The sequence below is a fragment of the Papio anubis genome, chromosome 9, assembly GCF_008728515.1.
Source record: "Papio anubis isolate 15944 chromosome 9, Panubis1.0, whole genome shotgun sequence".
NCBI lineage: Eukaryota > Metazoa > Chordata > Mammalia > Primates > Cercopithecidae > Papio > Papio anubis.
This window is the reverse complement of record NC_044984.1, coordinates 118744434-118767244: the sequence shown is the minus strand read 5'-3', so window position 1 is coordinate 118767244 and position 22811 is coordinate 118744434. Positions and strand designations below refer to the sequence as shown.

The following is a 22811-nucleotide window of genomic DNA, read 5'->3' as shown; positions in this document are numbered from 1 at the left end:
CACTTTAGCCTCCCGAGTAGCTGGGACCACAGATGCACACTGCCACATCCAGCTAATTTTTGTATTTTTGTAGAGATGGGGTTTCGCCCTGCTGCCCAGGCTGGTCTCAAACTCCTGAGCTCAAGCTATCTCCCTGCCACAGCCCCCTCAAAGTGTTGGGATTACAAGCGTGAGCTACTGCACCCAGCCTGTGGTTTTAGCTTCGTGATTTCATAGTGTTCACGACTTACTGAGGTGGTTCAGTTAATATTCTCGTTTTATGTATGAAGAAGCTGAGGCCCAGAGAGATCAGATTCCCTGATCAAGGTCACACAGCAAGTGGGGATTCGAACTCAGGCAGTCTAGCTCCAGAACCCACTGGTGCAGAAGCTCTTGGTGGGTCTGGACGGGGCAGGGCGTGAGGGTCAGTGCTGTCCGCCCGGCAGGGATCCCTCGGTCCTATGTGGAAGCACAGGAGGACTACCTGCGTCGGGAGGCCAAGCTCCTAAAGCGGGAGGGCACGCCTCCACCCCCACCGCCCCCGCGGGACCTGACCGAGGCCTACAAGACGCAGGCCCTGGGCCCCCTGAAGCTGAAGCCGGCCCATGAGGGCCTGGTGGCCACGGTGAAGGAGGCGGGCCGCTCCATCCATGAGATCCCGCGCGAGGAGCTGAGGCACACGCCCGAGCTGCCCCTGGCCCCGCGGCCACTCAAGGAGGGCTCCATCACGCAGGTACGGCTGGGGCCAGGCAGGTAGGCCCAGTTCTAGGAGGGGCGGCGGTGGCTATGGGACACTGCCCTGGGCCTCTCCACATAAGGAAACCAAGGCTGAGAGCCCTCGCCTGCCTTACAGTCAACCAACTGCTCGTCCCTGGGCCTCGGCTGTGCAAGTTCCGGGGCTGTGCAGGGGGCATCAGGCTCCTGACCTCATTCCACTGAACTCCCATTGTTCCCATTCAGGGAGAGAAACTGAGGCCCAGAGAAGCCAGGCAGGCTTCCAAGGCCACAGGACTCAACACAGTCACGAGTAACTGAATAACTGCCTCCGTTGAATCTTTGGCGCGGCTTGAGGATGTTGCATGCGTTCATTGTTTCACCCCCTAGCAACGCTCTGAGGTCGTTTTCTTAATGACCTTATTTTATTGCTGAGTAAATGGAGGTTCAGAGAGGTTCAACGACTCACCCAGAGTCATGCAGCAAATGCAGCTGTGAAACCCAAATCCAGATATTCCTACAGCTGCAGCATCCACTGCACCCCCCAGCAGGTTGCACCATAAGAGGCCCCAGTCCCACCAGGCAGCCCCAGCGCAGTAGGGGAAGCTCCGTGCCGATGGTACGAGGAGCTGCTCGGTGGAAAGCCCCTGAAGGCCACCGTCCTTCCATGTAGGCAGAGGTGGTCTCCTGTGAAGGGGAAGAAGAGTGGGAGCCACTCTGGGGCTGTGGGGCTGTGAGGCGGAAGGAGTGGGGTGGGTGTCCCGGGAGGGGTTCCAGCTTGCAGGAAGGTTTTGAAGCCGGGGAGAAGGTGGAAGCAGTAAGATCCCTGAATGCCAGGGGAAGGGTTTGGCTCTCAGCCCCTAGGCAATTATGGAGTCCTTGGCAAGCATCCACCGCATTACCAAGACAGGGGCCAGATTCTAGAATAATCTTTTGAAAAACAAGGGCAGTTCCCCTTTTTATGAAAGTAATGAAGACATCCCTAAATAGAGTTTTGTTGCTTGCAAAGCCCTAAGGCCCCACCACATCAGTGTCTCCCAAGCCTGCTGAACAGGGGCAGGGGACCTGGTGGCCTGGCTACGAAGGTCCCAGTCTGGACTGTAACCCCCGCCATTTCCTCAGCCACCCTTTCAGTCCCGAGAGCAAACACCTCAGCCCTGACCTCGGGGCTGAAAGCCTCAGGGCGGGTGGCATTGAGTCTGGGTGCTGACTTTCTCTGCTCGGCATTGGGTGGGCCACGGAGGGTCTCAGGCTGAACAGAGGAAAGGTTTTACCCACATGCGGGTGTTGGGCGTCTTTCTGGCGAACTCCAGGGACCATGAGAGGGCCTACCACTCGCAGCAGGGAGAGCAGACTGCCGAACTTTTTACCCCTTTCAGCAGTTCTCCCATGGAGCTTGGGGACCAGGGTCAGGCCTGGGGTGGGCAGGGCAGTAAGTAACAAGTGTGCCCATCTCAGGGTTAGCAAAGCTCTCCGTCTCCCTGCCTCTGGAGGCATAAGATGTCACTTCCATCTTATAGATGACAAACTGAGGCTCAGAAGGGGGATGCAGCTGGTCTGGGCTATGGCTGTGGCCAAGGCTGGAGCTCACACCCCCTCTGCCCCAGGGCACCCCGCTCAAGTACGACACCGGCACGTCCACCACTGGCTCCAAAAAGCACGACGTACGCTCCCTCATCGGCAGCCCCGGCCGGACGTTCCCACCTGTGCACCCGCTGGACGTGATGGCTGACGCCCGGGCACTGGAACGCGCCTGCTACGAGGAGAGCCTGAAGAGCCGGCCGGGGACCGCCAGCAGCTCGGGGGGCTCCATTGCGCGTGGTGCCCCAGTCATTGTGCCTGAGTTGGGCAAGCCGCGGCAGAGCCCCCTGACCTATGAGGACCATGGGGCACCCTTCGCTGGCCACCTTCCGCGTGGCTCGCCTGTGACCACGCGGGAGCCCACGCCGCGCCTGCAGGAGGGTGAGTGGGGTGTACGTGGGCCTGAGTGGGGTGGGCGCCTGCCTGGGAAAGCTGTGCCTCCCCATCCACTATTAGCTTAGTTCGCACCCGGGTCATCCTCGCCACCTGCTGTCCACCACATCCAAACCACCTGCAGTCCTGTGGGCTCTGCCTCCAATTCCAAACCCTGTCCAATTTCTTGCCACCTCCCAGACCACCATGGTGTCTCACCTACTTTCCCCCACGCCCCTCCCTCTTCCTGCTGTAATCCACTCTGCAAACAGCTGCCCGAATACTTTTTAAAAATGCAAATCAAATTATTCCACTTCCCTGCTTTCATCCTTCTAGCAACTTCACACATTTTGCTATGGCCTTGGGGCGCCTGCATGTTGGGGCCCTGCCTGCCTCTTGTTCAACCAGATTCCTTCGTCCTCCCCAGCCCCAGCCCCAGGCCCCCTTTCTCTTTGTTCCCTGGCCATGCTCAGCTGGGTCAATTCCGTCTTTGCTGGGGACCTTTGCATGGCTCCTCCTCTTTGCCTGCCATGTCCCTGCCTTCCAGATCTTTACACAGTGGGTTTCTTCCCATCCCTTGGGTCTTTGTTTCAATGTTACATCCTTGCAGAGGCTTCTTCTAACCAAACCCCCTCTCCCCACTTCATATCACATGCTGTGACGTTTTAAAATTGTCTTCCGGCCAGGCATGGTGGCGTACGCCTGTAATCCCAGCACTTTGGGAGGCCGAGGCAGGCAGATCACCTGAGGTCAGGAGTTCAAGACCAGCCTGGTCAACATGGTGAAACCCTCTCTACTAAAAATACAAAAAAAAAAAGCCGGGTGTGGTGGTGTGCACCTGTAATTCCAGCTACTCGGGAGGCTGAGGCAGGAGAATCGCTTGAGCCTGGGCGGCAGAGGTTACAGTGAGCAGAGATCGTGCCACTGCACTCCAGCCTGGGCAACAAGAGTGAAACTCCATCTCAAAAAAAAAAAGGAAAGCAAATTTTCTTCCGCGGGTGTTTCACTCTGTAATTCTCATTTGTTTGCTAGTTTATCACCTGTCTCTCCCATTGAATGTCAGTTCGTGGGGGCTGGGATTGCTGTCTGCTTTGTTCACTGCAGTGTCCCCAGTTCTCACAACAATGCTTGCCACATTGTAGAGGCTGCATCAATTTTTTTTATTGATTGAGTGAATGGATTAAAGAATGAATTTTTTAAAAACTATAACACAAGAGCAAATGAGTCAAAGCAAAAAAGTGAACTAAGGCAATGAAGAAATGAAGGAGTGAATGAAGAGGCCTGGTCCTTGGGATCCCGAGGACCCTACCCTCAAACGACTCCCCATAAACGCCAGCCCCAGAGGCCCTGCATGGGGAGCCGGTGCAGAGGCCCGATGCATCCACCTTGCCCGTCCACAGGCAGCCTCTCGTCCAGCAAGGCATCCCAGGACCGAAAGCTGACGTCGACGCCTCGTGAGATCGCCAAGTCCCCGCACAGCACTGTGCCCGAGCACCACCCACACCCCATCTCGCCCTATGAGCACCTACTTCGGGGCGTGAGTGGCGTGGACCTGTATCGCAGCCACATCCCCCTGGCCTTCGACCCCACCTCCATACCCCGCGGCATCCCTCTGGACGCAGGTGATTGCCCCGGGGCTCCCAGAACCCTGCGGTGGTGCTGCACAGGGCCAGGGACCTCATCAGTGTTCCCTCAGGGACTCCTTAGGCATCAACTGTCAGGTTCCCCTGGATGGGGAAACTGAGGCCTCGAGATTGGAAGACCCAACAGTGTAATCATGACCAGCTTAGGTTGGAGCAGAATTTCTTTTAGTAGTTTGCAGGACATGTGGGGTTAAACATTTCAGTGGTTTTCTTTTCCTGCAGGACTGATCAGTGCCTTTAGCAATGCAGTGGTATCGAATGAGGACTTGTGTATATGCGTTTTTCAAATAGACATGATCTGAAAATCTTTTTAAAATGTCGCATCCCTTTAGTGTGTTCATCTGCATGGGGATGTCCTATGTTTGGGACAACTTCCGTGCAAAAAGCATCCTTCATAGAAGTCACCCCCTTGTGTCCTGGGGCCATGTTTTCCTGCTGTCGGGCGCTCAGTTCTGGCTTGTGCTTTGGGCAGCCGCACATGTAGGTGGGAGAAGCTATCCATTGCAGAAGTAGGGGGCATCCAGACAGGTGGAGCGACACCATCAGGCCTAGGTGTGGCTGGCCTCACATGAGCTCCCCTCTGCCCTGCAGCTGCTGCCTACTACTTGCCCCGGCACCTGGCCCCCAACCCCACCTACCCGCACCTGTACCCACCCTACCTCATCCGCGGCTACCCCGACACGGCGGCGCTGGAGAACCGGCAGACCATCATCAATGACTACATCACCTCACAGCAGATGCACCACAACGCAGCCACCGCCATGGCCCAGCGAGCCGACATGCTGAGGGGCCTCTCGCCCCGCGAGTCCTCGCTGGCACTCAACTACGCTGCCGGCCCCCGAGGTGCGTGGGCAAGCAGACCACCTCCACTGGGTTTGGCCTTATTCCCAAAGGACATGCGTGTACCCTGTGGCCTTGCGGAGGCAGCTGGACCTGGTCACCTTGTGTGTCACCTTGTGTGAACAGACCTGAATGGGTGGCCTGGGGTTGTGCATGCCGTGGGTGCTGGTTGGCATCTGGTAGGTGAGTGCCGGCGTGTGCCTCCTGGCTGCATCCTCAGTGGGTGTGCGTGCATCTGTGTATAATCTTAGGATACAGGGGCCTCAGGAGCTTAAAGAAAGATCAAAATGTGGCTGGGCACAGTGGCTCGTGCCTGTAATCCCAGCACTTGGGGAGGCCGAGGCGGGTGGATAACAAGATCAGTAGTTTGAGACCAGCCTGACCAACGTGATGAAACCCCGTCTCTACTAAAAATACAAAAATTAGCCAGGCATGGTGATGCGCACCTGTAGTCCCAGCTACTCAGGAGGCTGAGGCAAGAGAATCACCTGAACCCGGGAGGCGGTGGTTGCAGTGAGCGGAGATTGTGCCACTGCACTCTAGCCTGGGGGACAGGGCGAGACTCTGTCTCAAAAAAAAAGAAAAAAGATGAAAATGTGAGGTAAGGCTGTTTGGAGTTTGTTCCTTTGCCTCGTAAACAGCCCACAGCTGCTTTGCATGCACGTGTTCCAGGGCTGTCCTCAGAAATGCTTCTGGAATAACCAAGTTCTAGTTGGGGTTCAGCTGGAAGAGCCGAAGTCACACTAGGTATTTTGAACAGCGTGGGTTGAATACAGGGAATGGATTGTGTAGGTGTGAGAGGCTGAAGGGGCACAGAGGGCCTGAGATGGGAACCAGTGAGGGCAGCTGCAGGAGATGCCGCGGCTCAGGCTTGGGAGCAGAAGAGGAGGTGGGACTGAGAGAACCTGAGCATTTAGGAAAGGGTTCTATGGCTGGTGCTGGGAGCTGAGGAGGGAGTGCCCGCCACCAGCTCTGCTGGCTCCAGGAGTGTGTGCCATGCTCTCCAGGAGGGTGATCTGGCCGGTGGGCAGCCTGGCCTCTCTCCTCCCTGTGGCTACAGCCCTGGCCCAACACCTCCCGCAGGCATCATCGACTTGTCCCAAGTGCCACACCTGCCCGTGCTGGTGCCCCCAACGCCAGGCACCCCAGCCACCGCCATGGACCGCCTTGCCTACCTCCCCACCGCCCCCCAGCCCTTCAGCAGCCGCCACAGCAGCTCCCCACTCTCCCCAGGTAGCGCCACCGCCCAGGCCGGGGTGGGGACCTCGGCATCCATGGGAGGTGGCTGGGGATGGGCGGCAGGCCCTGCTCTCTCTGCCCCAGCCTAGAAGACAAAGCCAGGCTCTTCTTGGGCCCTGGGGCTGAGTCTCTGGCCTTTGGGTTTCCTAGGAGGCCCCACACACTTGACAAAACCAACCACCACGTCCTCGTCCGAGCGGGAGCGAGACCGGGATCGGGAGCGTGACCGGGATCGGGAGCGGGAAAAGTCCATCCTCACATCCTCCACAACGGTGGAGCATGCGCCCATCTGGAGGCCCGGTAGGGCATCAGAGCCCCCCACCGCCCCCGCCCCGGGACTCCCTGTGGGCCGCAGGAGGCCTCCCCCTGCTGATGCCACTGCCTGTCACCAGGTACAGAGCAGAGCAGCGGCAGCAGTGGCAGCAGCGGCGGGGGTGGGGGCAGCAGCAGCCGCCCCGCGTCCCACTCCCATGCCCACCAGCACTCGCCCATCTCCCCCCGGACCCAGGACGCTCTCCAGCAGAGGCCCAGTGTGCTGCACAACACAGGCATGAAGGGCATCATCACCGCTGTAGAGCCCAGCACGCCCACGGTCCTGAGGTGGGCCAGGTTGGCACGGGGGAGGGGAGGGGACGGGCGGGTGAATGGGTGGTCAGTAGGAGGATGAGCGGATGAGAGGATGCTTGGTGGGACGTACATGGGAGGTGGGTGGATGGGCAGATGTGTGGGGGTAGAAGAATAGAGTAGTGTGAGTAGTAGATGGATCGGTGGGTGGTTGGGTTAGGCAGGTGGGTGGGAGGATAGATGGCTCGGTTAGCCAGGTGGATAGATGAATGGGTGGGTGAGTGGGTTAGGTGGGTAAGGTGGGTGGGTGGGAGGATAGATGGCTGGGTTGGCTGGGTGGATGGATGGATGGGTGGGTGGTCGGGTTAGGTGGGTAGGTGGATCAGTGGAAGGATAGATGGCTGGGTTAGCTGAGTGGATGGGTGGATGGTCAGGTTAGGTAGGTAGGTGGGTGGGTGGCAGGATAGATGGCCGGGTTACGCCAAATAGATGGATGGATGGGTGGGTGGTTGGGTTAGGTGGGTAGGTGGGTCAGTGGGAGGATAGATGGTTAGGTTAGCTGGGTGGGTGGATGGATTGGTGGGTGGTTGGATTAGGGAGGTAGGTGGGTGGGTGAGAGTATAGACGTCTGGGTTAGCTGGGTGGATGGATAGGTGGGTGGGTGGTTGGGTTAGGGAGGTAGGTGGGTGAGTAAGAGTGTAGATGGCTGGGTTAGCTGGGTGGGTGGATGGATGGGTGGGTGGTTGGATTAGGGAAGTAGGTGGGTGAGTGAGAGTATAGATGGCTGGGTTAGCTGGGTGGGTGGATGGATGGGTGGGTGGTAGGGTGAGATGGATGATGGAATGGATGGTTGGATGAGTAATTGGGGGCATGAGTGGATGGAGGCTCAGGTGGATGGACAATGGGTTGGGTGGTGGGATGAGTAGGTGGGGAGGTTATTTGGTTTGAGAATAGAATCTGTGGAGAGGGAGAGACTGAATGGGGGCTGTGAGGAAAGGCTTTCCTGGTCCCCCACATTTAGCAAGGCCAGCAAGGAAAAGAGGTGTCCCTCTTGCCTGGACAAAGTCCCAAGTTTCTCTGAGATGGGAGAGGCCCCTGAGTGCCCTTTGGTGACATATACTCCAGAGACTGTGGTCAGAGCTGCTTCACCAGTGGAGTGGGGTCGCTCCTTAACACCCTTCCCTGCCCGGGACTTTTGTTTGTTTGTTTGTTTTTGTTTTTGAGATGGAGTTGTACTCTGTCGCCCAGGCTGGAGTGCAGTGGTATGATCTCTGCTCACTGCAACCTCCGCCTTCCAAGTTCAAGCGATTGTCCTGCCTCAGCCTCCCAGGTAGCTGGGATTACAGGCACATGCCACCATGCCCAGCTAATTTTTTTTTTTGAGACAGAGTCTCGCTCTGTTGCCCAGGCTGGAGTGCAGTAGCCGGATCTGACTCAGCTCACTGCAAGCTCCACCTCCCGGGTTTACGCCATTCTCCTGCCTCAGCCTCCTCAGTAGCTGGGACTACAGGTGCCCGCCACCTCGCCTGGCTAGTTTTTTGTATTTTTTAGTAGAAACGCAGTTTCACCATGTTGGCCAGGCTGGTCTCAAACTCCTGACCTCAAGTGATCTGCCTGCCTCAGCCTCCCAGAGTGCGGGGATTACAGGCATGACCCACTGCACCCAGCCTCCAGGACCTATTTAGAGGCAACTTACTCCTCCAAAATGAATTTTCATTCAAAAAGTACCCATGCCCCAACTTCCGCTTGAGTGGCTGAAGTCATACCCTCCCCTAATCATGATTCCAGTGAAAATGAAAAATGGTATCATTTCCCAAAAGCAGTGGTGACTTTGTCACCCCCGACTCAGAGGCCCAGCAGGTGCATGAAGCACTAACCCCCAGCCGTGGAGAGCAGGGTTCCGCACACAGGCTCTGTGGGATGCACCTGCCCACTGCCCGCTCATGAATGAGGCCCTGGGAGTTAGAGTTAGCAAGAGATGGGGGCGCCCCCACATGGAAACACAGGGCTCCAGGAAGGCCGGGTGGGTGGAGCAGCCAGCTCCTGTTGCAGCCTCAGCCCTGTGCAGGGGCAGCTGTGCCCCAGCTTCTCACTCACAGAGCTGGGAACAGCAACGTTCCCTGTTCTCAGCATCCACCCTGGCCGCCCCCCGGGGTCCTTCCTCTTGCTCTCCTGCTCCTCACGTGGCTTTTTTAGCTCCTCCGGTATCCTGAGCAGGCCCAGCTCCCTCGTGTGCCCCCTCCCTGGAGACCTCCTAGCCCTGCCTCAGCTTCCTTGCCCTTCTTTCCTGGCACCTCACTGACTGCCTCCACACAGTTACCAGGCTCTGTAGGGCTTGGGATGTCTGTTAACGTGTTCATAGTCTGTTTTCTGAATTAGATGGTAAGATGCTTGCATCCATTTTATGACCGCTGTATTCACAGTGTCTAGAACAGTGCCTGGCACCTAGTAGCTGCTTAATCAGAAGTTTTGGAAAGATGCAAGGAATGAATGGACGAATGAGTGGGATAGGTCAAACCATACCACACAGAGTCTGACAGGTTACAGTCAGGAGGGCAGGTTCACTCTGGGAGCAGCAGGGAATGTGGATTTATTCCAGGGCAATGGGGACTCACTGAGGGTGGTGGAGGAAGGGGGCAGCTCCCATGACCGCCTGACTGTCTTCTTTCCTCCCCCAGGTCCACCTCCACCTCCTCACCCGTTCGCCCGGCTGCCACATTCCCACCCGCCACCCACTGCCCACTGGGCGGCACCCTTGATGGGGTCTACCCTACCCTCATGGAGCCCGTCTTGCTGCCCAAGGAGTCTCCCCGGGTCGCCCGGCCAGAGCGGCCCCGAGCAGACACCGGCCATGCCTTCCTCGCCAAGCCCCCAGCCCGCTCCGGGCTGGAGCCCGCCTCCTCCCCCAACAAGGGCTCGGAGCCCCGGCCCCTAGCGCCCCCCGTCTCTGGCCACGCCACCATCGCCCGCACCCCTGCGAAGAACCTCGCACCCCACCACGCCAGCCCGGACCCGCCGGCGCCGCCCGCCTCGGCCTCGGACCCGCACCGGGAAAAGACTCAAAGTAAACCCTTTTCCATCCAGGAACTGGAACTCCGTTCTCTGGGTAAGACCACCCTGACAGCGGCCACCTTCATAGACGCGATTATCATGCGTCAAATTGCTCACGATAAAGGGGCGCGAGAAGGAGGTGCGCTGGCCAACGGCTCCCCTCGCGATGGTAAGACTTCCGGCCCGCACCCACCCCGTCTCGTGGTCCAAAGATATTTTCAGATCTCTGCTTTTTACTTTGGCCCCCGTTTTTTTCGTTGTTGGTTTCGGTATTTTGTTTTGAAGCCCGTCCGTCCTCGCCGGTTTGCACGTGCTGACGACTACTCCGGCCGCGCCCGCCCCTCTGGTTTGGGGGCGCTCATCATTTGCACATCATTTTACCATGGTTTTTTTTTTTTTTTTTTTTTTTTTTGGATTTTTGCTTTTTTTTCCTTTAATGAATGGATCTGTGATTCTGACTTCGACTGCGCCCCCATCTCCCACTTTGCGCCTGTGTCTGGGGAGCAGGGATGGGGCTGCGGTGGGGCTCAGGCCTATGCCCCCACCTGTCGGCTGCCTGGATGCAGCTGGACTAGGGGGAAGTGGAGGCAGGCGGTGCAGGAGACAGGCGGTGCAGGGAGAAGCTGAGGCGGGGCGGGGGCCTGCACTGTCGAGGAGGAACTGGGCCCAGTTCTTGCATCCTGCCCTGTCCCCAGCCCATGTACCCCAGAAAAAGGGGAACCCTCTGCATCTGGCCCCCTACCTTGGCCCTAGTTCATGGCTCCTCTCTGTTGGACTGGGATGGCCAAGGCTATAGCTCAGGCAGGGCCCGGGGACCCAGGGTCACTCCCAGCCACACCCCCACTTCTCACTCTGCCCCACACACTCCTTCCCCCAGAGACCCACGCTGTCCCTGTCTCACGCTGGCCTCGCCCCGCCTCCACCACCTGAGCCCATCTCTGTCCCTTCTGGCCTCATCTCTCTCTGTGGCTCCATCTCCCTCTGTCTCTGTCTCTCCCAGGCTCTGCATCTCTCTCCATCTCTCTCCATCTCTCCCTTGGCCTCCCTCTCTCTCCCCAACACCCCTCTCTGCCTTACTTTGTTTGGGTACCCAAACCCCACCCCTAGCTTGCGTTCCCCTTGACCCCACGGGGATCCAGCCAGCTGGGAGGGCAGCCCTGCCCCTCGGACCCCGAGCCCCTGGGCCTGGTGCCTGACTCTGCACCCCGCCTGCCCTAGGTTACCACAGCAGCAGCTACAGCCCTGAAGGGGTGGAGCCCGTCAGCCCTGTGAGCTCACCCAGCCTGACACACGACAAGGGGCTCTCCAAGCACCTGGAAGAGCTGGACAAGAGCCACCTGGAGGGGGAGCTGCGGCCCAAGCAGCCAGGTACGCCCCGCCCAGTACCCAGGCCCCAGAAACCCTGCACAATGAGGACCCTCACGGCCCCATCACGCAGATGGGAAAAGAGAGGTGCCTAAAGGCCAAGGAATCGGCCGGGTCATGAGGCTCAAAGGCACAGGGCTGGGATTTGGGCCCAGCAGCCCTGGGGCCAGCAGATACCCCCTGACCAGCTCTGCTCTGCCTGCAGGCCCCGTGAAGCTTGGCGGGGAGGCCGCCCACCTCCCACACCTGCGGCCGCTGCCTGAGAACCAGCCCTCATCCAGCCCGCTGCTCCAGACTGCCCCGGGGGTCAAAGGTCACCAGCGGGTGGTCACTCTGGCCCAGCACATCAGTGTAACTACGCGTTCTCTGCCACACCTTGTCATCCTTGCCCCTGGGGGCACTGGGCCTGGAGAGGGGATGGGGAACCCCACAGCCCCTCTGTCCTGGCGGGGTGGCTGGGGGATCCAGGGCGTGGGTGAGGGTGAGATCCCAGAGCCCCGAGCACCCATACCATCACCACCCCCTCATCCATGGGTGGAGCCTGCGATGCGAGCCAACAGCATCGTCACGGGCAATGAAGCCCTCCTGGTGGCCCGGGTTTCTCAGTGTCATGGGCTGGTCATATCAGCCATCTGCCAACTACCAGCTTGGGACCACTGACCACAGCCCGACTCCCATGCACCCGGGGACACGGAGGCCCAGAGGGTGGCGGGCAGGTCCACAGTCGCCCAGGAAGCTGGCCCCAGCCAGGATTCTTCCCCAAGCTCCATCTAGCCCCTCCCCACCCCCAGAAGGTTCTGGCAGGAGGGTGCTGCCTGACCCTGGGCCCCCCGCTTGCCTGCAGGAGGTCATCACACAGGACTACACCCGGCACCACCCACAGCAGCTCAGCGCACCCCTGCCCGCCCCCCTGTACTCCTTCCCTGGGGCCAGCTGCCCCGTCCTGGACCTCCGCCGCCCACCCAGTGACCTCTACCTCCCGCCCCCGGACCATGGTGCCCCGGCCCGTGGCTCCCCCAACAGCGAAGGGGGCAAGAGGTGAGCGTGGGGTGGGGGTGCCTCTTGCTGGTCAGCCGGTGGGAGGCCTTCGTCAGCTGCCTGCTCAGAGCTGGGTCTGAGCTCAGCTGCATACGAGGCCCGCCTGGTGCCATTGCACAGGCAAGAAATGGAAGCTCCGGGAGATGGGGAAGTCACAGAGCGGATACATAACCAATAATAGCCGATAAAAGTGCACACTGTGCTCAGTGGGTTCCAGGCACTCAATGTGTACCCTTTACACACAGCCCCCAGGAGACACAGGCCGCACTCTCCCCATTTCACAGATGAAGAAACTAAGGCCTGGAGACGTGAATTCACTTGCCCACAGGGACACAGTCAGTAGGTGACAGAGGGGGTTTGATCCAGGGCTGTATGATTAGAGAGCAGCCTTTCCACACATGCACACACACACGCACACCTGTCAGTGCACACACACGCACATGCTTGCACACACGCACATGCTCACGCACACTCCCACCCTTGTGAACCCTGGGGCCTCTGGGGGTCCAAAGAGGAAGAGAGGGGAGGGCCCTGAGCTCCAGGGTGAAGGAGGCATTTTGGTGGGGGCGGCGGGGAATGTGTGTGTGAGGACAGATATGGTAAGACAGCAGGACATCTTTGGGGGACAGTGGTGTAGCTGGCACTGGGGTCCAACCAGAATTCAGAGCAGGGGTCAATAAACTATGGGCCATGGGCCACATCTAGCCTGAGCCCTGTTTTTGTACAATTCATGAACTAAAACGATGATTTTACATTTTTAAAGAGTTGTTTTAAAAAATAAAAATAATAACAATACGTGCCAGAGATTACTTGTGGTCGAAAATACCTAAAACGTTTATGATTTGGCCAGGTACAGGAAAGCGTGCAGGGCCCTGGTTTACAGTGGAGGAGTGCGTCCCCTCAGGAGGGAGACCTCTGACCATATCGGGGGCCCTTTCTCCCTCCAGGTCTCCAGAGCCAAGCAAGACGTCGGTCTTGGGTGGTGGTGAGGACGGTATTGAACCTGTGTCCCCACCGGAGGGCATGACGGAGCCAGGGCACTCCCGGAGTGCTGTGTACCCGCTGCTGTACCGGGATGGGGAGCAGACAGAGCCCAGGTACTTCTGTGGGCACATGGACTGCCCCTGAAATGCTCTGGTATCAGCTCCTTGCCCATCCTTGGCCGCAGTCCACCATGGTGCTGTGTGGAGAGTGACAAGGGCACAGGGCTCAGCTGGGTGACCTCGAGCCTGCTAAGCAAGTTTCACCAACTTGGGGGTGTAATACATGCCCACCCTCCCTGGGGAGACAGTAGTAGCTTTCCGTGCCTTGGGCTGGGATCTCAGCTGGTCCAGGCCCCTGTTGCCGGCCCCTGTTGAACCTCTAAGAAATAATGAGCTAGGTGTGCTGGGCCAGACTGGGGGCAATGGGTGAAGTGGGGCCTGAGAAGGAAGCTGGGGCCGCTGGCCTTGGGGAAGGGCATGATCGGAACCCAGTTTCAATCCTTGGGGCTCTCTTGAGAGGGTCAGGCTGGAGCAAGTGGTCAGAGGCAGCCCACCACACAGCCAGGCGTCTCCCAAGACACCCCTAGCCCCAGGATGGGTGAACCACAGAGGAGATTTCAGGAGCCGTGATCTTCTACCAGGCAGGGGATGCAGGCGTGGGGATGGGTGAAGCTTGCTTCCAAATGTCTAAGGCATCTCAGGTGGTGAGTTCCCTGTCATCAAAGGCATGCAAGCTCAGCACCAAGTGAACTGATGTGAGGTGTCTGATCCTCACAGCAGGATGGGCTCCAAGTCTCCAGGCAACACCAGCCAGCCGCCAGCCTTCTTCAGCAAGCTGACCGAGAGCAACTCCGCCATGGTCAAGTCCAAGAAGCAAGAGATCAACAAGAAGCTGAACACCCACAACCGGAATGAGCCTGAATACAGTAAGGGGCCTGCAGGCTCCCGGGGAAGCATGGGGCCACGGGTGGGGGGGTGGCCTGCCTGGGTCGCTGGAGCCGCCCAGTAGCAGAAACCCACGGTGCACCTTCGAAAACTAAGTGGCCCTGCTGACCGCCTTCCCCCAGGCCCTTAGCCTCACCTTTGGAGAGCCCTAGGGCAGTTTCTTGATTTGCTGGGCTTTCCGTAGGAGCTTACTGGCACAGAATAGCACCCAGCACATAGCAGGTGCCCAGTGAATACCTGCATGAATACTGGGACCAGGGGTTGGGTCCCTCCCACATAAGGGCTGGGTGCCTCCCACACTCAGCACCTGTGTGGCTTTGCACCCATTGACGTGGTTTCTGGGTATGAACGTCCCACTCTGCTTCCCAGTACCTAGCACAGGGCCTGTCACTTAGCAGATCCACCAGAGAATATGTGAGTGGGTGGGCAAATAAAGAATCTGTCATAGTCCCTGACCCCAAGAAGCCACATCTGCCAGGGGAGTTTGGGCAAATCACAGATGCTCTTTCCTTCGTGGGGCTGGAGTAGAAACCTTGCAGATAGTCACTGGCTTGCCGGGCATGGTGGCTCATGCCTATAGGCCCAGCACTTTGAGAGGATGAGGCAGGAGGGTTGCTTGAAGCCAGCAGTTCAAGACCAGTCTGTGCAACATAGCAAGACCCCATCTCTATAAAAAATTTAAAAACCAGGCACACACCTATAGTCCCAGCTACTGGGGAGGCTGAGATGGGAGGATTGCTTGAGCCTGGGAGGTCAAGGCTGCAGCGAGCTATGATCACACCACTGCACTCCAGCCTGGGCAACAGAGCAAGAAGTTGTCTCAAGAAAAAAAAAAAAAAATCTGACCCAGGCTGGTAACTCCAGGGCCTTGTAAGTGTGGTCCAGGGAACCGTAGCATCAGCATCCCCAGGGTACGTTGACATCCCCAGGGTACTGGTTAGAAATGCAGGCCCTTGGCTGGGCGCGGTGGCTCACTCCTGTAATCCCAGCACTTTGAGAGGTCGAGGCAGGTGGATCATCTGAGGTCAGGAGTTCGAGACCAGCCTGACCAACATGGTGAAACCCTGTCTCTACTAAAAATACAAAAATGAGCCAGGTGTGGTGGCAGGTGTCTGTAACCCCAGCTACTCAGGAGGCTGAGGCAGGAGAATCACTTGAACCTGGGAGGCGGAGGTTGTGGTGAGCCAAGATTGCACCACTGCACTCCAGCCTGGGTGACAGAGTGAGACTCTATCTCAAAAAAAGAAAAGAAAAAAGAAATGCAGACCCTTGGCCCTGTCCCAGGCCTGCTGCATCAGAACCTGCGATGAACAAGATTCCCCAGGTGATGCCAGCACACCTGGCCTGGACCACACAGGACTGGTAGGGCAGGTGATTCCCAGAGACCTGGGGGCCTCACCCATTCTGTCACCCACTTCCAGATATCGGCCAGCCTGGGACGGAGATCTTCAATATGCCCGCCATCACCGGAACAGGTAACCCATCCAGCCCTTGCTATATGGCCGCCCAGGTCCCCGGCGCTCTCTCCCCACCCCTGCTCCAGCTGTCATTAAGGGACGAGGAGCCTTCGCTAGTCCAAGTGCACCCCCTCATTCTGGGATGAACTAACCGCACAGCAGGATTCAGTCACACAACAGGCAGGCGAGGCTTGTTTCCCTTGTAGAAAGGACCCTCGCTGTGCAGGGAGTCTCTGGAGTTAAGATCCCCTTGGGTGGTTAGTAAGTGTCAGATGCATCCTCACCAGCTGGAAACTCACCTTGCTTCTTCACCAGTCTCAGCTGGAGATGTGCGTGTCTGGACAAGGAGTGGGCCTGAGCTCAGAGCACAAGCCTCCGAGTTCACCCGGGCATTTGTTATAGCCAGAGCTTCATTCCTTAATTCCAGCCAGGGAACTGGGAGGCCTTTTTTTTTCAAGATCAAATGCAGATGTGTGGCAGGTATAAAATTGACATGCACTTTTAAGCTGAAACTTAAGACTTCTATGATCTTTTGGACTTAGGGGTCCCTTGGGGTTGGAGCCCCATCCTCTAGGAGGGCCCCATTGTGTATTTCCTTGGTGAGTCTGGGGTGTGGCCTCCGGGGGCCACTCCGCATGGGCAGGCCTGGCCCAGTGGGGCTGAGGCAGTTTCGGAGTCAGCTGCCTCTGTGTGGGTGCCTGGTTGTCCTCTGGCCCTTTGGTGGAAGCCGAGGCCGGGATGGAGGTCGGAGAGGTTTCCTGATCTTCCCCGGGGGACGTTCCCGGGCCTTGAGCCGTGGGAATGAGCAAAGGACAGTCATTCAGATAGTATCAGGGTCATCAAGGCCTCTAAATGGGAGTCCCAACTAGGACACCTCCACCCGCCTAGTGACTAGACACCAGGGGCTTTGCTAAGCCTCAGGCAATGGGAAGAAGATAATTTGGTCGAAACAACAAGAGGGTTAGAAATGAATGTTCCTGGGATGTTCTAAATCTTTAAGCAGGTGCTAAACACGCAGGTGTATCTGTATGTACAAATTCATGGCATGGTACGATGAAGATTTATGCTAACACTTGTATATAAATACTTTGTATTTATTTTTTTAAGGCACGGTCTTTCTCTGTCACCCAGGCCAGAGTGCAGTGGTGTGATCACGGCTCACTGCAGCCTCTGCCTCCCAGGCTTAGATGATCCTCCTATCTCAGCCTCCTGAGCAGCTGGGACTACAGGCACACGCCACTGCACCCAAATAATTTTTTAACTTTTTTGTAGAGACGGGCTCTCGATATGTTACCCAAGCTAGTCTTGAACTCCTGTCCTCAAGCTGAGGATCCTCCCACCTCAACTGAAATTTTTTTTTTTTTTTTTTTTTTGACAGAGTTTTGCTCTGTCACCCAGGCTGGAATGCAGTGGTGCAATCTCGGCTCACTGCAGCCTCTGCCTCCCAGGTTCAAGCAATTCTTCCACCTCAGCCTCCCAAGTAGCAGGATTACAGACACCCGCCACTACACCTGGCTAATTTTTGTGTTTTTAGTAGAGACGGAGTTTCATCATGTTGGCCAGGCTGATCCCGAACTCCTGACGTCAGATGACCCACGTACATTGGCCTCCCAAAGTGCTAGGATTACAGGCGTGAGCAGCCGCACCCGGCCTGATTTTTTCTTTTTATGCAGTTTTCGTCCACAAGAAGAAATTTTCCAGGCGCCAGTCTTTGCCACTCAGCCTGTGTCAGACTTCGCCTTTATAAATGGAGATTGTTAAGCCTGGAGCCAGCTCCATCAGGTCATGGACTCGTGGCCTTGGGTAGAAGACCGGGTCGCGCTGCTGTGATTTCAGCACTCACCCCTGTTAGAAATGTTGCTTTTTCTTCATGCACATGGCTGTTTTTTTAAAGGGCTGCAGAAATGTGGCCAAGACAGCAGAAAAGGTGTGAGCATCCCTGGCTACAAACGCATTTGAAACCAAAAGGGAAAAGAAAACGCAGGCAGCCAGCAGTTGCTACAGAAACGTGATTTTCAAAGCATCTGCGTCACCTGCAACCTCATGGAAGCCTCAGTTTAGTTTACAAAGGAGCAAGTGGTCAGAAAGACGATTTGACCACTTTGTATTCATACAATTCATTCAGAGCAGAAGTTTAAAAATCCGTGAACCTCTTGCCCCGTGGTAGGCAGGGTGGGATGGGGATTCACTGGGGGCTTTTGAAAGCAAAGTCTGGTTTGGTTTCATAAAAATTCTGAAAAGACAGCACCTATGGGGGTTTGTAAAGGTCCCCCACCTCCACATGGTTCACAAGAAAGAAAGAATGGAAAGGAAATCTGGTTCACAGAAAAGGTTTCCCACGATTGTCAGGGGATGTTCTGGAAGCATCCTCTTGGGACCGGTTTGTTGATTCGACCACTTTGTCCTTGGGACTGGGTGGCTGGGCCAGCTGGGGCCGGACCAGGGCTGGTCCCGTGATTGTGTCTACCTCTGCCCTGTCCCCTGCACGCACCGTAACTGCATGGCTACGACCTCGCCCTCAGCATCCGTCTCTGCACCTCTTTCTCCTCGTGGCTCCTGGGTGGGGAGAGGCGGAGGGAGGAGAGTAGGCCCAGTTTGTGGGGGAGGCAGGGGGCTGCACATCCCAGGTCACACAGGTGGAGGTGGGGCAGCGGGAGGACCATCTGGTCACCTTCTCTCTCTCAGTTCCTTCCCCAGCCCCCCGCCAGCCCCCAGCTCTGGCTTGACCCAATTTTCTAGCAGCCTGTTCCCCAAACAGGGCAGCCCTCCCATCTCCCACCCTCTCCATTAAGGCCACTTGGGATTTAAAAAAAAAAAAAAAAAAAACAGCCCAGCTAGGATTGGAGGTGCAGACAGGGCTTGTGATTTCCCAGAGGACAGAATAGGAATGAGGATGGGGCTGGCGGGGGCATCTGACCTCCCCCACCCCACCTCCCTGGCAGTGCCCAAGAGCTTCCGGGGCCCCAGGTAGAAGGAACCAGCCTCTCCCCTTTTATCACCACCCAGCAGGAAAAAAAAAGGGTGGGGAGGGATAGGGAAATAAATATGTTGCTTTGCCGAAATGTGCTCACTGTGTATTTCTCTCTCCTCCTCCTCCTCCTCCTCCTCCCCTCTCTCTCTCCCTTCTCTCTCTCCGTCACCCCTCTGGCTCCCCCTCCCCGGCCCCCATGTGTCTGTCTGTCTGTCTGTCTCTCTCTCCCAGGCCTTATGACCTATAGAAGCCAGGCGGTGCAGGAACATGCCAGCACCAACATGGGGCTGGAGGCCATAATTAGAAAGGCACTCATGGGTAAATATGACCAGTGGGAAGAGTCCCCGCCGCTCAGCGCCAATGCTTTTAACCCTCTGAATGCCAGTGCCAGCCTGCCCGCTGCTATGCCCATAACCGCTGCTGACGGACGGAGTGACCACACACTCACCTCGCCAGGTCTGCAGGCCACCTCCGCCCCGCCCCCGTCTGTCCCCACCCCCGGTGTGATTAATCCTCGCTCCTCCGCGCTCCTCTGACAACCCCCTCCTCAAGCTTTGGAGCTTGTGACTTTATTTTTGTGCGTGTTTGACCTTGTTCTGGAGTTTGCTAATCTGAAGCTGGGCTGACACCCCCCAAGTGTCTGCACCCTCCGCCACCCCCCAGCCCCGGCCCTCCTGACCACTAGGCCCGAAGTGCTGCCGCCTCCCTCGGACACTCACACTGCCGTCTGCCCCCTAGTCCTGCTGCCTTCCTCCCTGCAGGGAGCCAGCCTCCTGGCCCATCTGTCTCCTTGGGGGAGACCAGGCTGGAGTGAAGGCCCACCCACACCGCGTGGACAGGGGAATGGCAGCCAGGCCTGTGCTCAGCATCTGCCAGGCCCACTGTGTGTCCGCAGCTGCCCCTTAGCCTGGTGGGGAGGAGCCCAGGGTCTGTGTCAGCCCCGGGAGTCAGGGAGCCTTAGGGGTCGGCCCCCCATCTGCCTGGGTCCCCATCAATACCGTCTGTATCAGAGCAGGGAGCTGAGGAGAGAGTTGCAGTTGTCCAACCTAGACACTGAAGCCCCAGGAAGCTTCTGGAGTCTCCCTGGGGGTCAGGCCTGGCCTCAGGGGTCCTGACTTCTCTGCACGGGGCCTGGAGCTTGCCTAGCCTTAGCATGGTCCTGGGGCCACGCTCAGAGTCAAACCGGAAGCCCAGGCTTCATGGTTAGGGTTCCAGCCCCTGGGGCTGGGGTCGCTGCAGGACAGCCCAGGGGGCTATTGCGAACAGCAGACAGTTTAGCCACCTCCCCCCACCCTGCAGAAACTGAGCTCCACCCTCCAGGCTCATGGCTGGCCCTCTGGTCAAGCCTGGCTTCCCAGCTGGGGTGGGCAGCAGGGAGGAGGGGTTTACATCGCTGCTCTCCCTCTTTGGAGGGCCCATGGCAGGACCTCACCCCGCCCCTGTGGCCCCACCACAGTGTCAGTGCTGTCTTCACTGCCCAACACAGCCCCTTCCCATCTTGTCCCCCTGCAGGTGGCGGCGGGAAGGCCAAGGTCTCTGGCAGACCCAGCAGCCGAAAAGCCAAGTCCCCGGCCCCGGGCCTGGCGTCTGGGGACCGGCCACCCTCCGTCTCCTCAGTGCACTCAGAGGGAGACTGCAACCGTCGGACGCCGCTCACCAACCGTGTGTGGGAGGACCGGCCCTCGTCAGCAGGTGGGCACCAGGTGGGGACAGGGCACTGAATGCCGAGCGCCTGCTGCGTGCAGAGCTCAGACGCAGGCCTGTTCTGTGGAGATGCCGTCCAGGGTCCTGGGCAGCTGAGCCTGGCTCACAAACGGTCAGCATGCTTCCTCCAGGGGCACCGGCAGAGGAAAAGGGTGTGGCTGGGGTCAGATCACCTGGGCCTGGTGGGCCATGCAGGGGAGCCTGGACTTCCTCTGATGGGTAGTAAGGAGCCATGGAAGGCTTTCGGAAAGGAAATGCTGATCTAACACAGGGTCCGAAGGCCCCTGGGAGAACAGACCAGAGGGATGGTGAAGAGGCTACTATAGTCCAGGCAGAAGACAGCAGGGTGTGAACGGGGATGGAAGTAGCACAGGTGAAGAGAGGCAGATGGTTCTGAGAGCTGTTCGCAATTAGAAAGGGCTGGGAGGGCTGTTGGACAGAACCGCTAAGGCCTCTGTTCCCAGTGTGGTGGGCAGGCCACGGGCAGGGCCTGCCGGGCTCACAGAGGCCTCCTGGGCATCTTTTGCTTCTTCCCACAGGTTCCACGCCATTCCCCTACAATCCCCTGATCATGCGGCTGCAGGCGGGTGTCATGGCTTCCCCACCCCCACCGGGCCTCCCCGCGGGCAGTGGGCCCCTCGCTGGCCCCCACCATGCCTGGGACGAGGAGCCCAAGCCACTGCTCTGCTCGCAGTACGAGACACTGTCCGACAGCGAGTGACTCAGAACGGGGGAGGGGGGCGGTGTCGGGTCCCAGCGAGCCACAGGAACAGCCCGGCAGGAGCAGGGTGGGTGCCGACTCCCCCCAACGAGGAAGGAGCCCCTGAGTACGCCTGCGCCTCCATCCATCCGTCCGTCCAGAGCCGGCATCCTTGCCTGCCTAAAGCCTTAACTAAGACTCCCGCCCCGGGCTGGCCCTGTGCAGACCTTACTCAGGGGATGTTTACCTGGTGCTCGGGAAGGGAGGGGAAGGGGCCGGGGAGGGGGCACGGCAGGCGTGTGGCAGCCACACGCAGGCGGCCGGGGCGGCCAGGGACCCAAAGCAGGACGACCACGCACCTCCACGCCACTGCCTCCCCCAAATGCATTTGGAACCAAAGTCTAAACTGAGCTCGCAGCCCCCGCGCCCTCCCTCCGCCTCCCATCCCGCTTAGCGCTCTGGACAGACGGACGCAGGCCCTGTCCAGCCCCCAGTGCGCTCGTTCTGGTCCCCACAGGCTGCCCCAGCCAACGAGATTGCTGGAAACCAAGTCAGGCCAGGTGGGCGGACAAAAGGGCCAGGTGCGGCCTGGGGCGAACGGATGCTCCGAGGACTGGACTGTTTTTTTCACACATCGTTGCCGCAGCGGTGGGAAGGAAAGGCAGATGTAAATGATGTATTGGTTTACAGGGTATATTTTTGATACCTTCAATGAATTAATTCAGATGTTTTACGCAAGGAAGGACTTACCCAGTATTACTGCTGCTGTGCTTTTGATCTCTGCTTACCGTTCAAGAGGCGTGTGCAGGCCGACAGTCGGTGACCCCATCACTCGCAGGACCAAGGGGGCGGGGACTGCTGGCTCACGCCCCGCTGTGTCCTCCCTCCCTCCCTTCCTTGGGCAGAATGAATTCGATGCGTATTCTGTGGCCGCCATCTGCACAGGGTGGTGGTATTCTGTCATTTACACACGTCGTTCTAATTAAAAAGCGAATTATACTCCAGTTACAAAGGTTTCTTCTCTGCCTCACACTGGGCAGCCAATAGGGCAGGCAGCTGGGGTTTAGAGGACAGTGGGAGTATACCCTTGAAGGGCTAAGGCCACATCCCTCTGAGTCACCAGGAAGTGGATCATTTTGTGAGTTGAATATTTATACCCTTGGTAAGGACATCACGAGGGCATCAAATAGTCACATCTGTGGTGAAGGTATCAAGTGTTCACACCCGTGTTGAGTGTCAGATGTTCACATGGGTTCACACGCATGTGTCAGGTATTCACACAGGGTGTCATTCACACTCATGGTGAGAGGGTGTCAGGTATTCACACCCATGTATCATGTGTTCACACCATGGTGAGGGTGTCAAGTAGTCACACCCATGGTGTCAGATGTTCATACTCATGGTGTTATTCATACCATGGTGAGGGTGTCAGATGTTCACACTCATGGTGTCAGGTGTTACACCATGGTGTCAGGTGTTAACACCATGGTGAGGGTATCATGTTGACACTCATGGTGTCAGGTATTCACACCATGGTTAGGGTGTCAGATGTTCACTCATGGTGAGAGGATGCCAGGTATTCACACTCTTGTGTCAGGTATTCACACCATGGCAAGGGTGTCAAGTAGTCACACCCATGGTGAGGGTGTCAGATGTTCACACTCA

General features: G+C 57.8%; 1 protein-coding gene across 32 annotated transcripts in view; it reads left to right on the top strand.

Annotated features, from left to right (window-relative positions):
* The window catches only part of NCOR2 (nuclear receptor corepressor 2), a 238508-nt gene extending 216358 nt beyond the window's left edge, over positions 1 to 22150 (top strand). For 16 of the 32 annotated variants that reach the window (XM_031650890.1, XM_017946319.2, XM_017946312.2 and 13 more), the window contains 17 exons: positions 426 to 712; positions 2301 to 2655; positions 4047 to 4268; positions 4881 to 5132; positions 6213 to 6362; positions 6519 to 6668; positions 6761 to 6977; positions 9611 to 10152; positions 11202 to 11351; positions 11554 to 11699; positions 12193 to 12386; positions 13334 to 13483; positions 14147 to 14295; positions 15736 to 15789; positions 18974 to 19198; positions 20255 to 20434; positions 20986 to 22150. In XM_031650890.1, the coding sequence (XP_031506750.1) occupies positions 426 to 712; positions 2301 to 2655; positions 4047 to 4268; positions 4881 to 5132; positions 6213 to 6362; positions 6519 to 6668; positions 6761 to 6977; positions 9611 to 10152; positions 11202 to 11351; positions 11554 to 11699; positions 12193 to 12386; positions 13334 to 13483; positions 14147 to 14295; positions 15736 to 15789; positions 18974 to 19198; positions 20255 to 20434; positions 20986 to 21167 (3605 nt within the window). In that variant the 3' untranslated portion in view covers positions 21168 to 22150. Of the gene's footprint in view, positions 1 to 425; positions 713 to 2300; positions 2656 to 4046; positions 4269 to 4880; positions 5133 to 6212; positions 6363 to 6518; positions 6669 to 6760; positions 6978 to 9610; positions 10153 to 11201; positions 11352 to 11553; positions 11700 to 12192; positions 12387 to 12631; positions 13158 to 13333; positions 13484 to 14146; positions 14296 to 15735; positions 15790 to 18973; positions 19199 to 20254; positions 20435 to 20985 lie in introns of those variants that run through there. The other 16 variants (XM_031650911.1, XM_031650910.1, XM_031650901.1 and 13 more) reach the window with 12 other exon arrangements.
* The last annotated feature ends 661 nt before the right edge of the window (positions 22151 to 22811 follow it).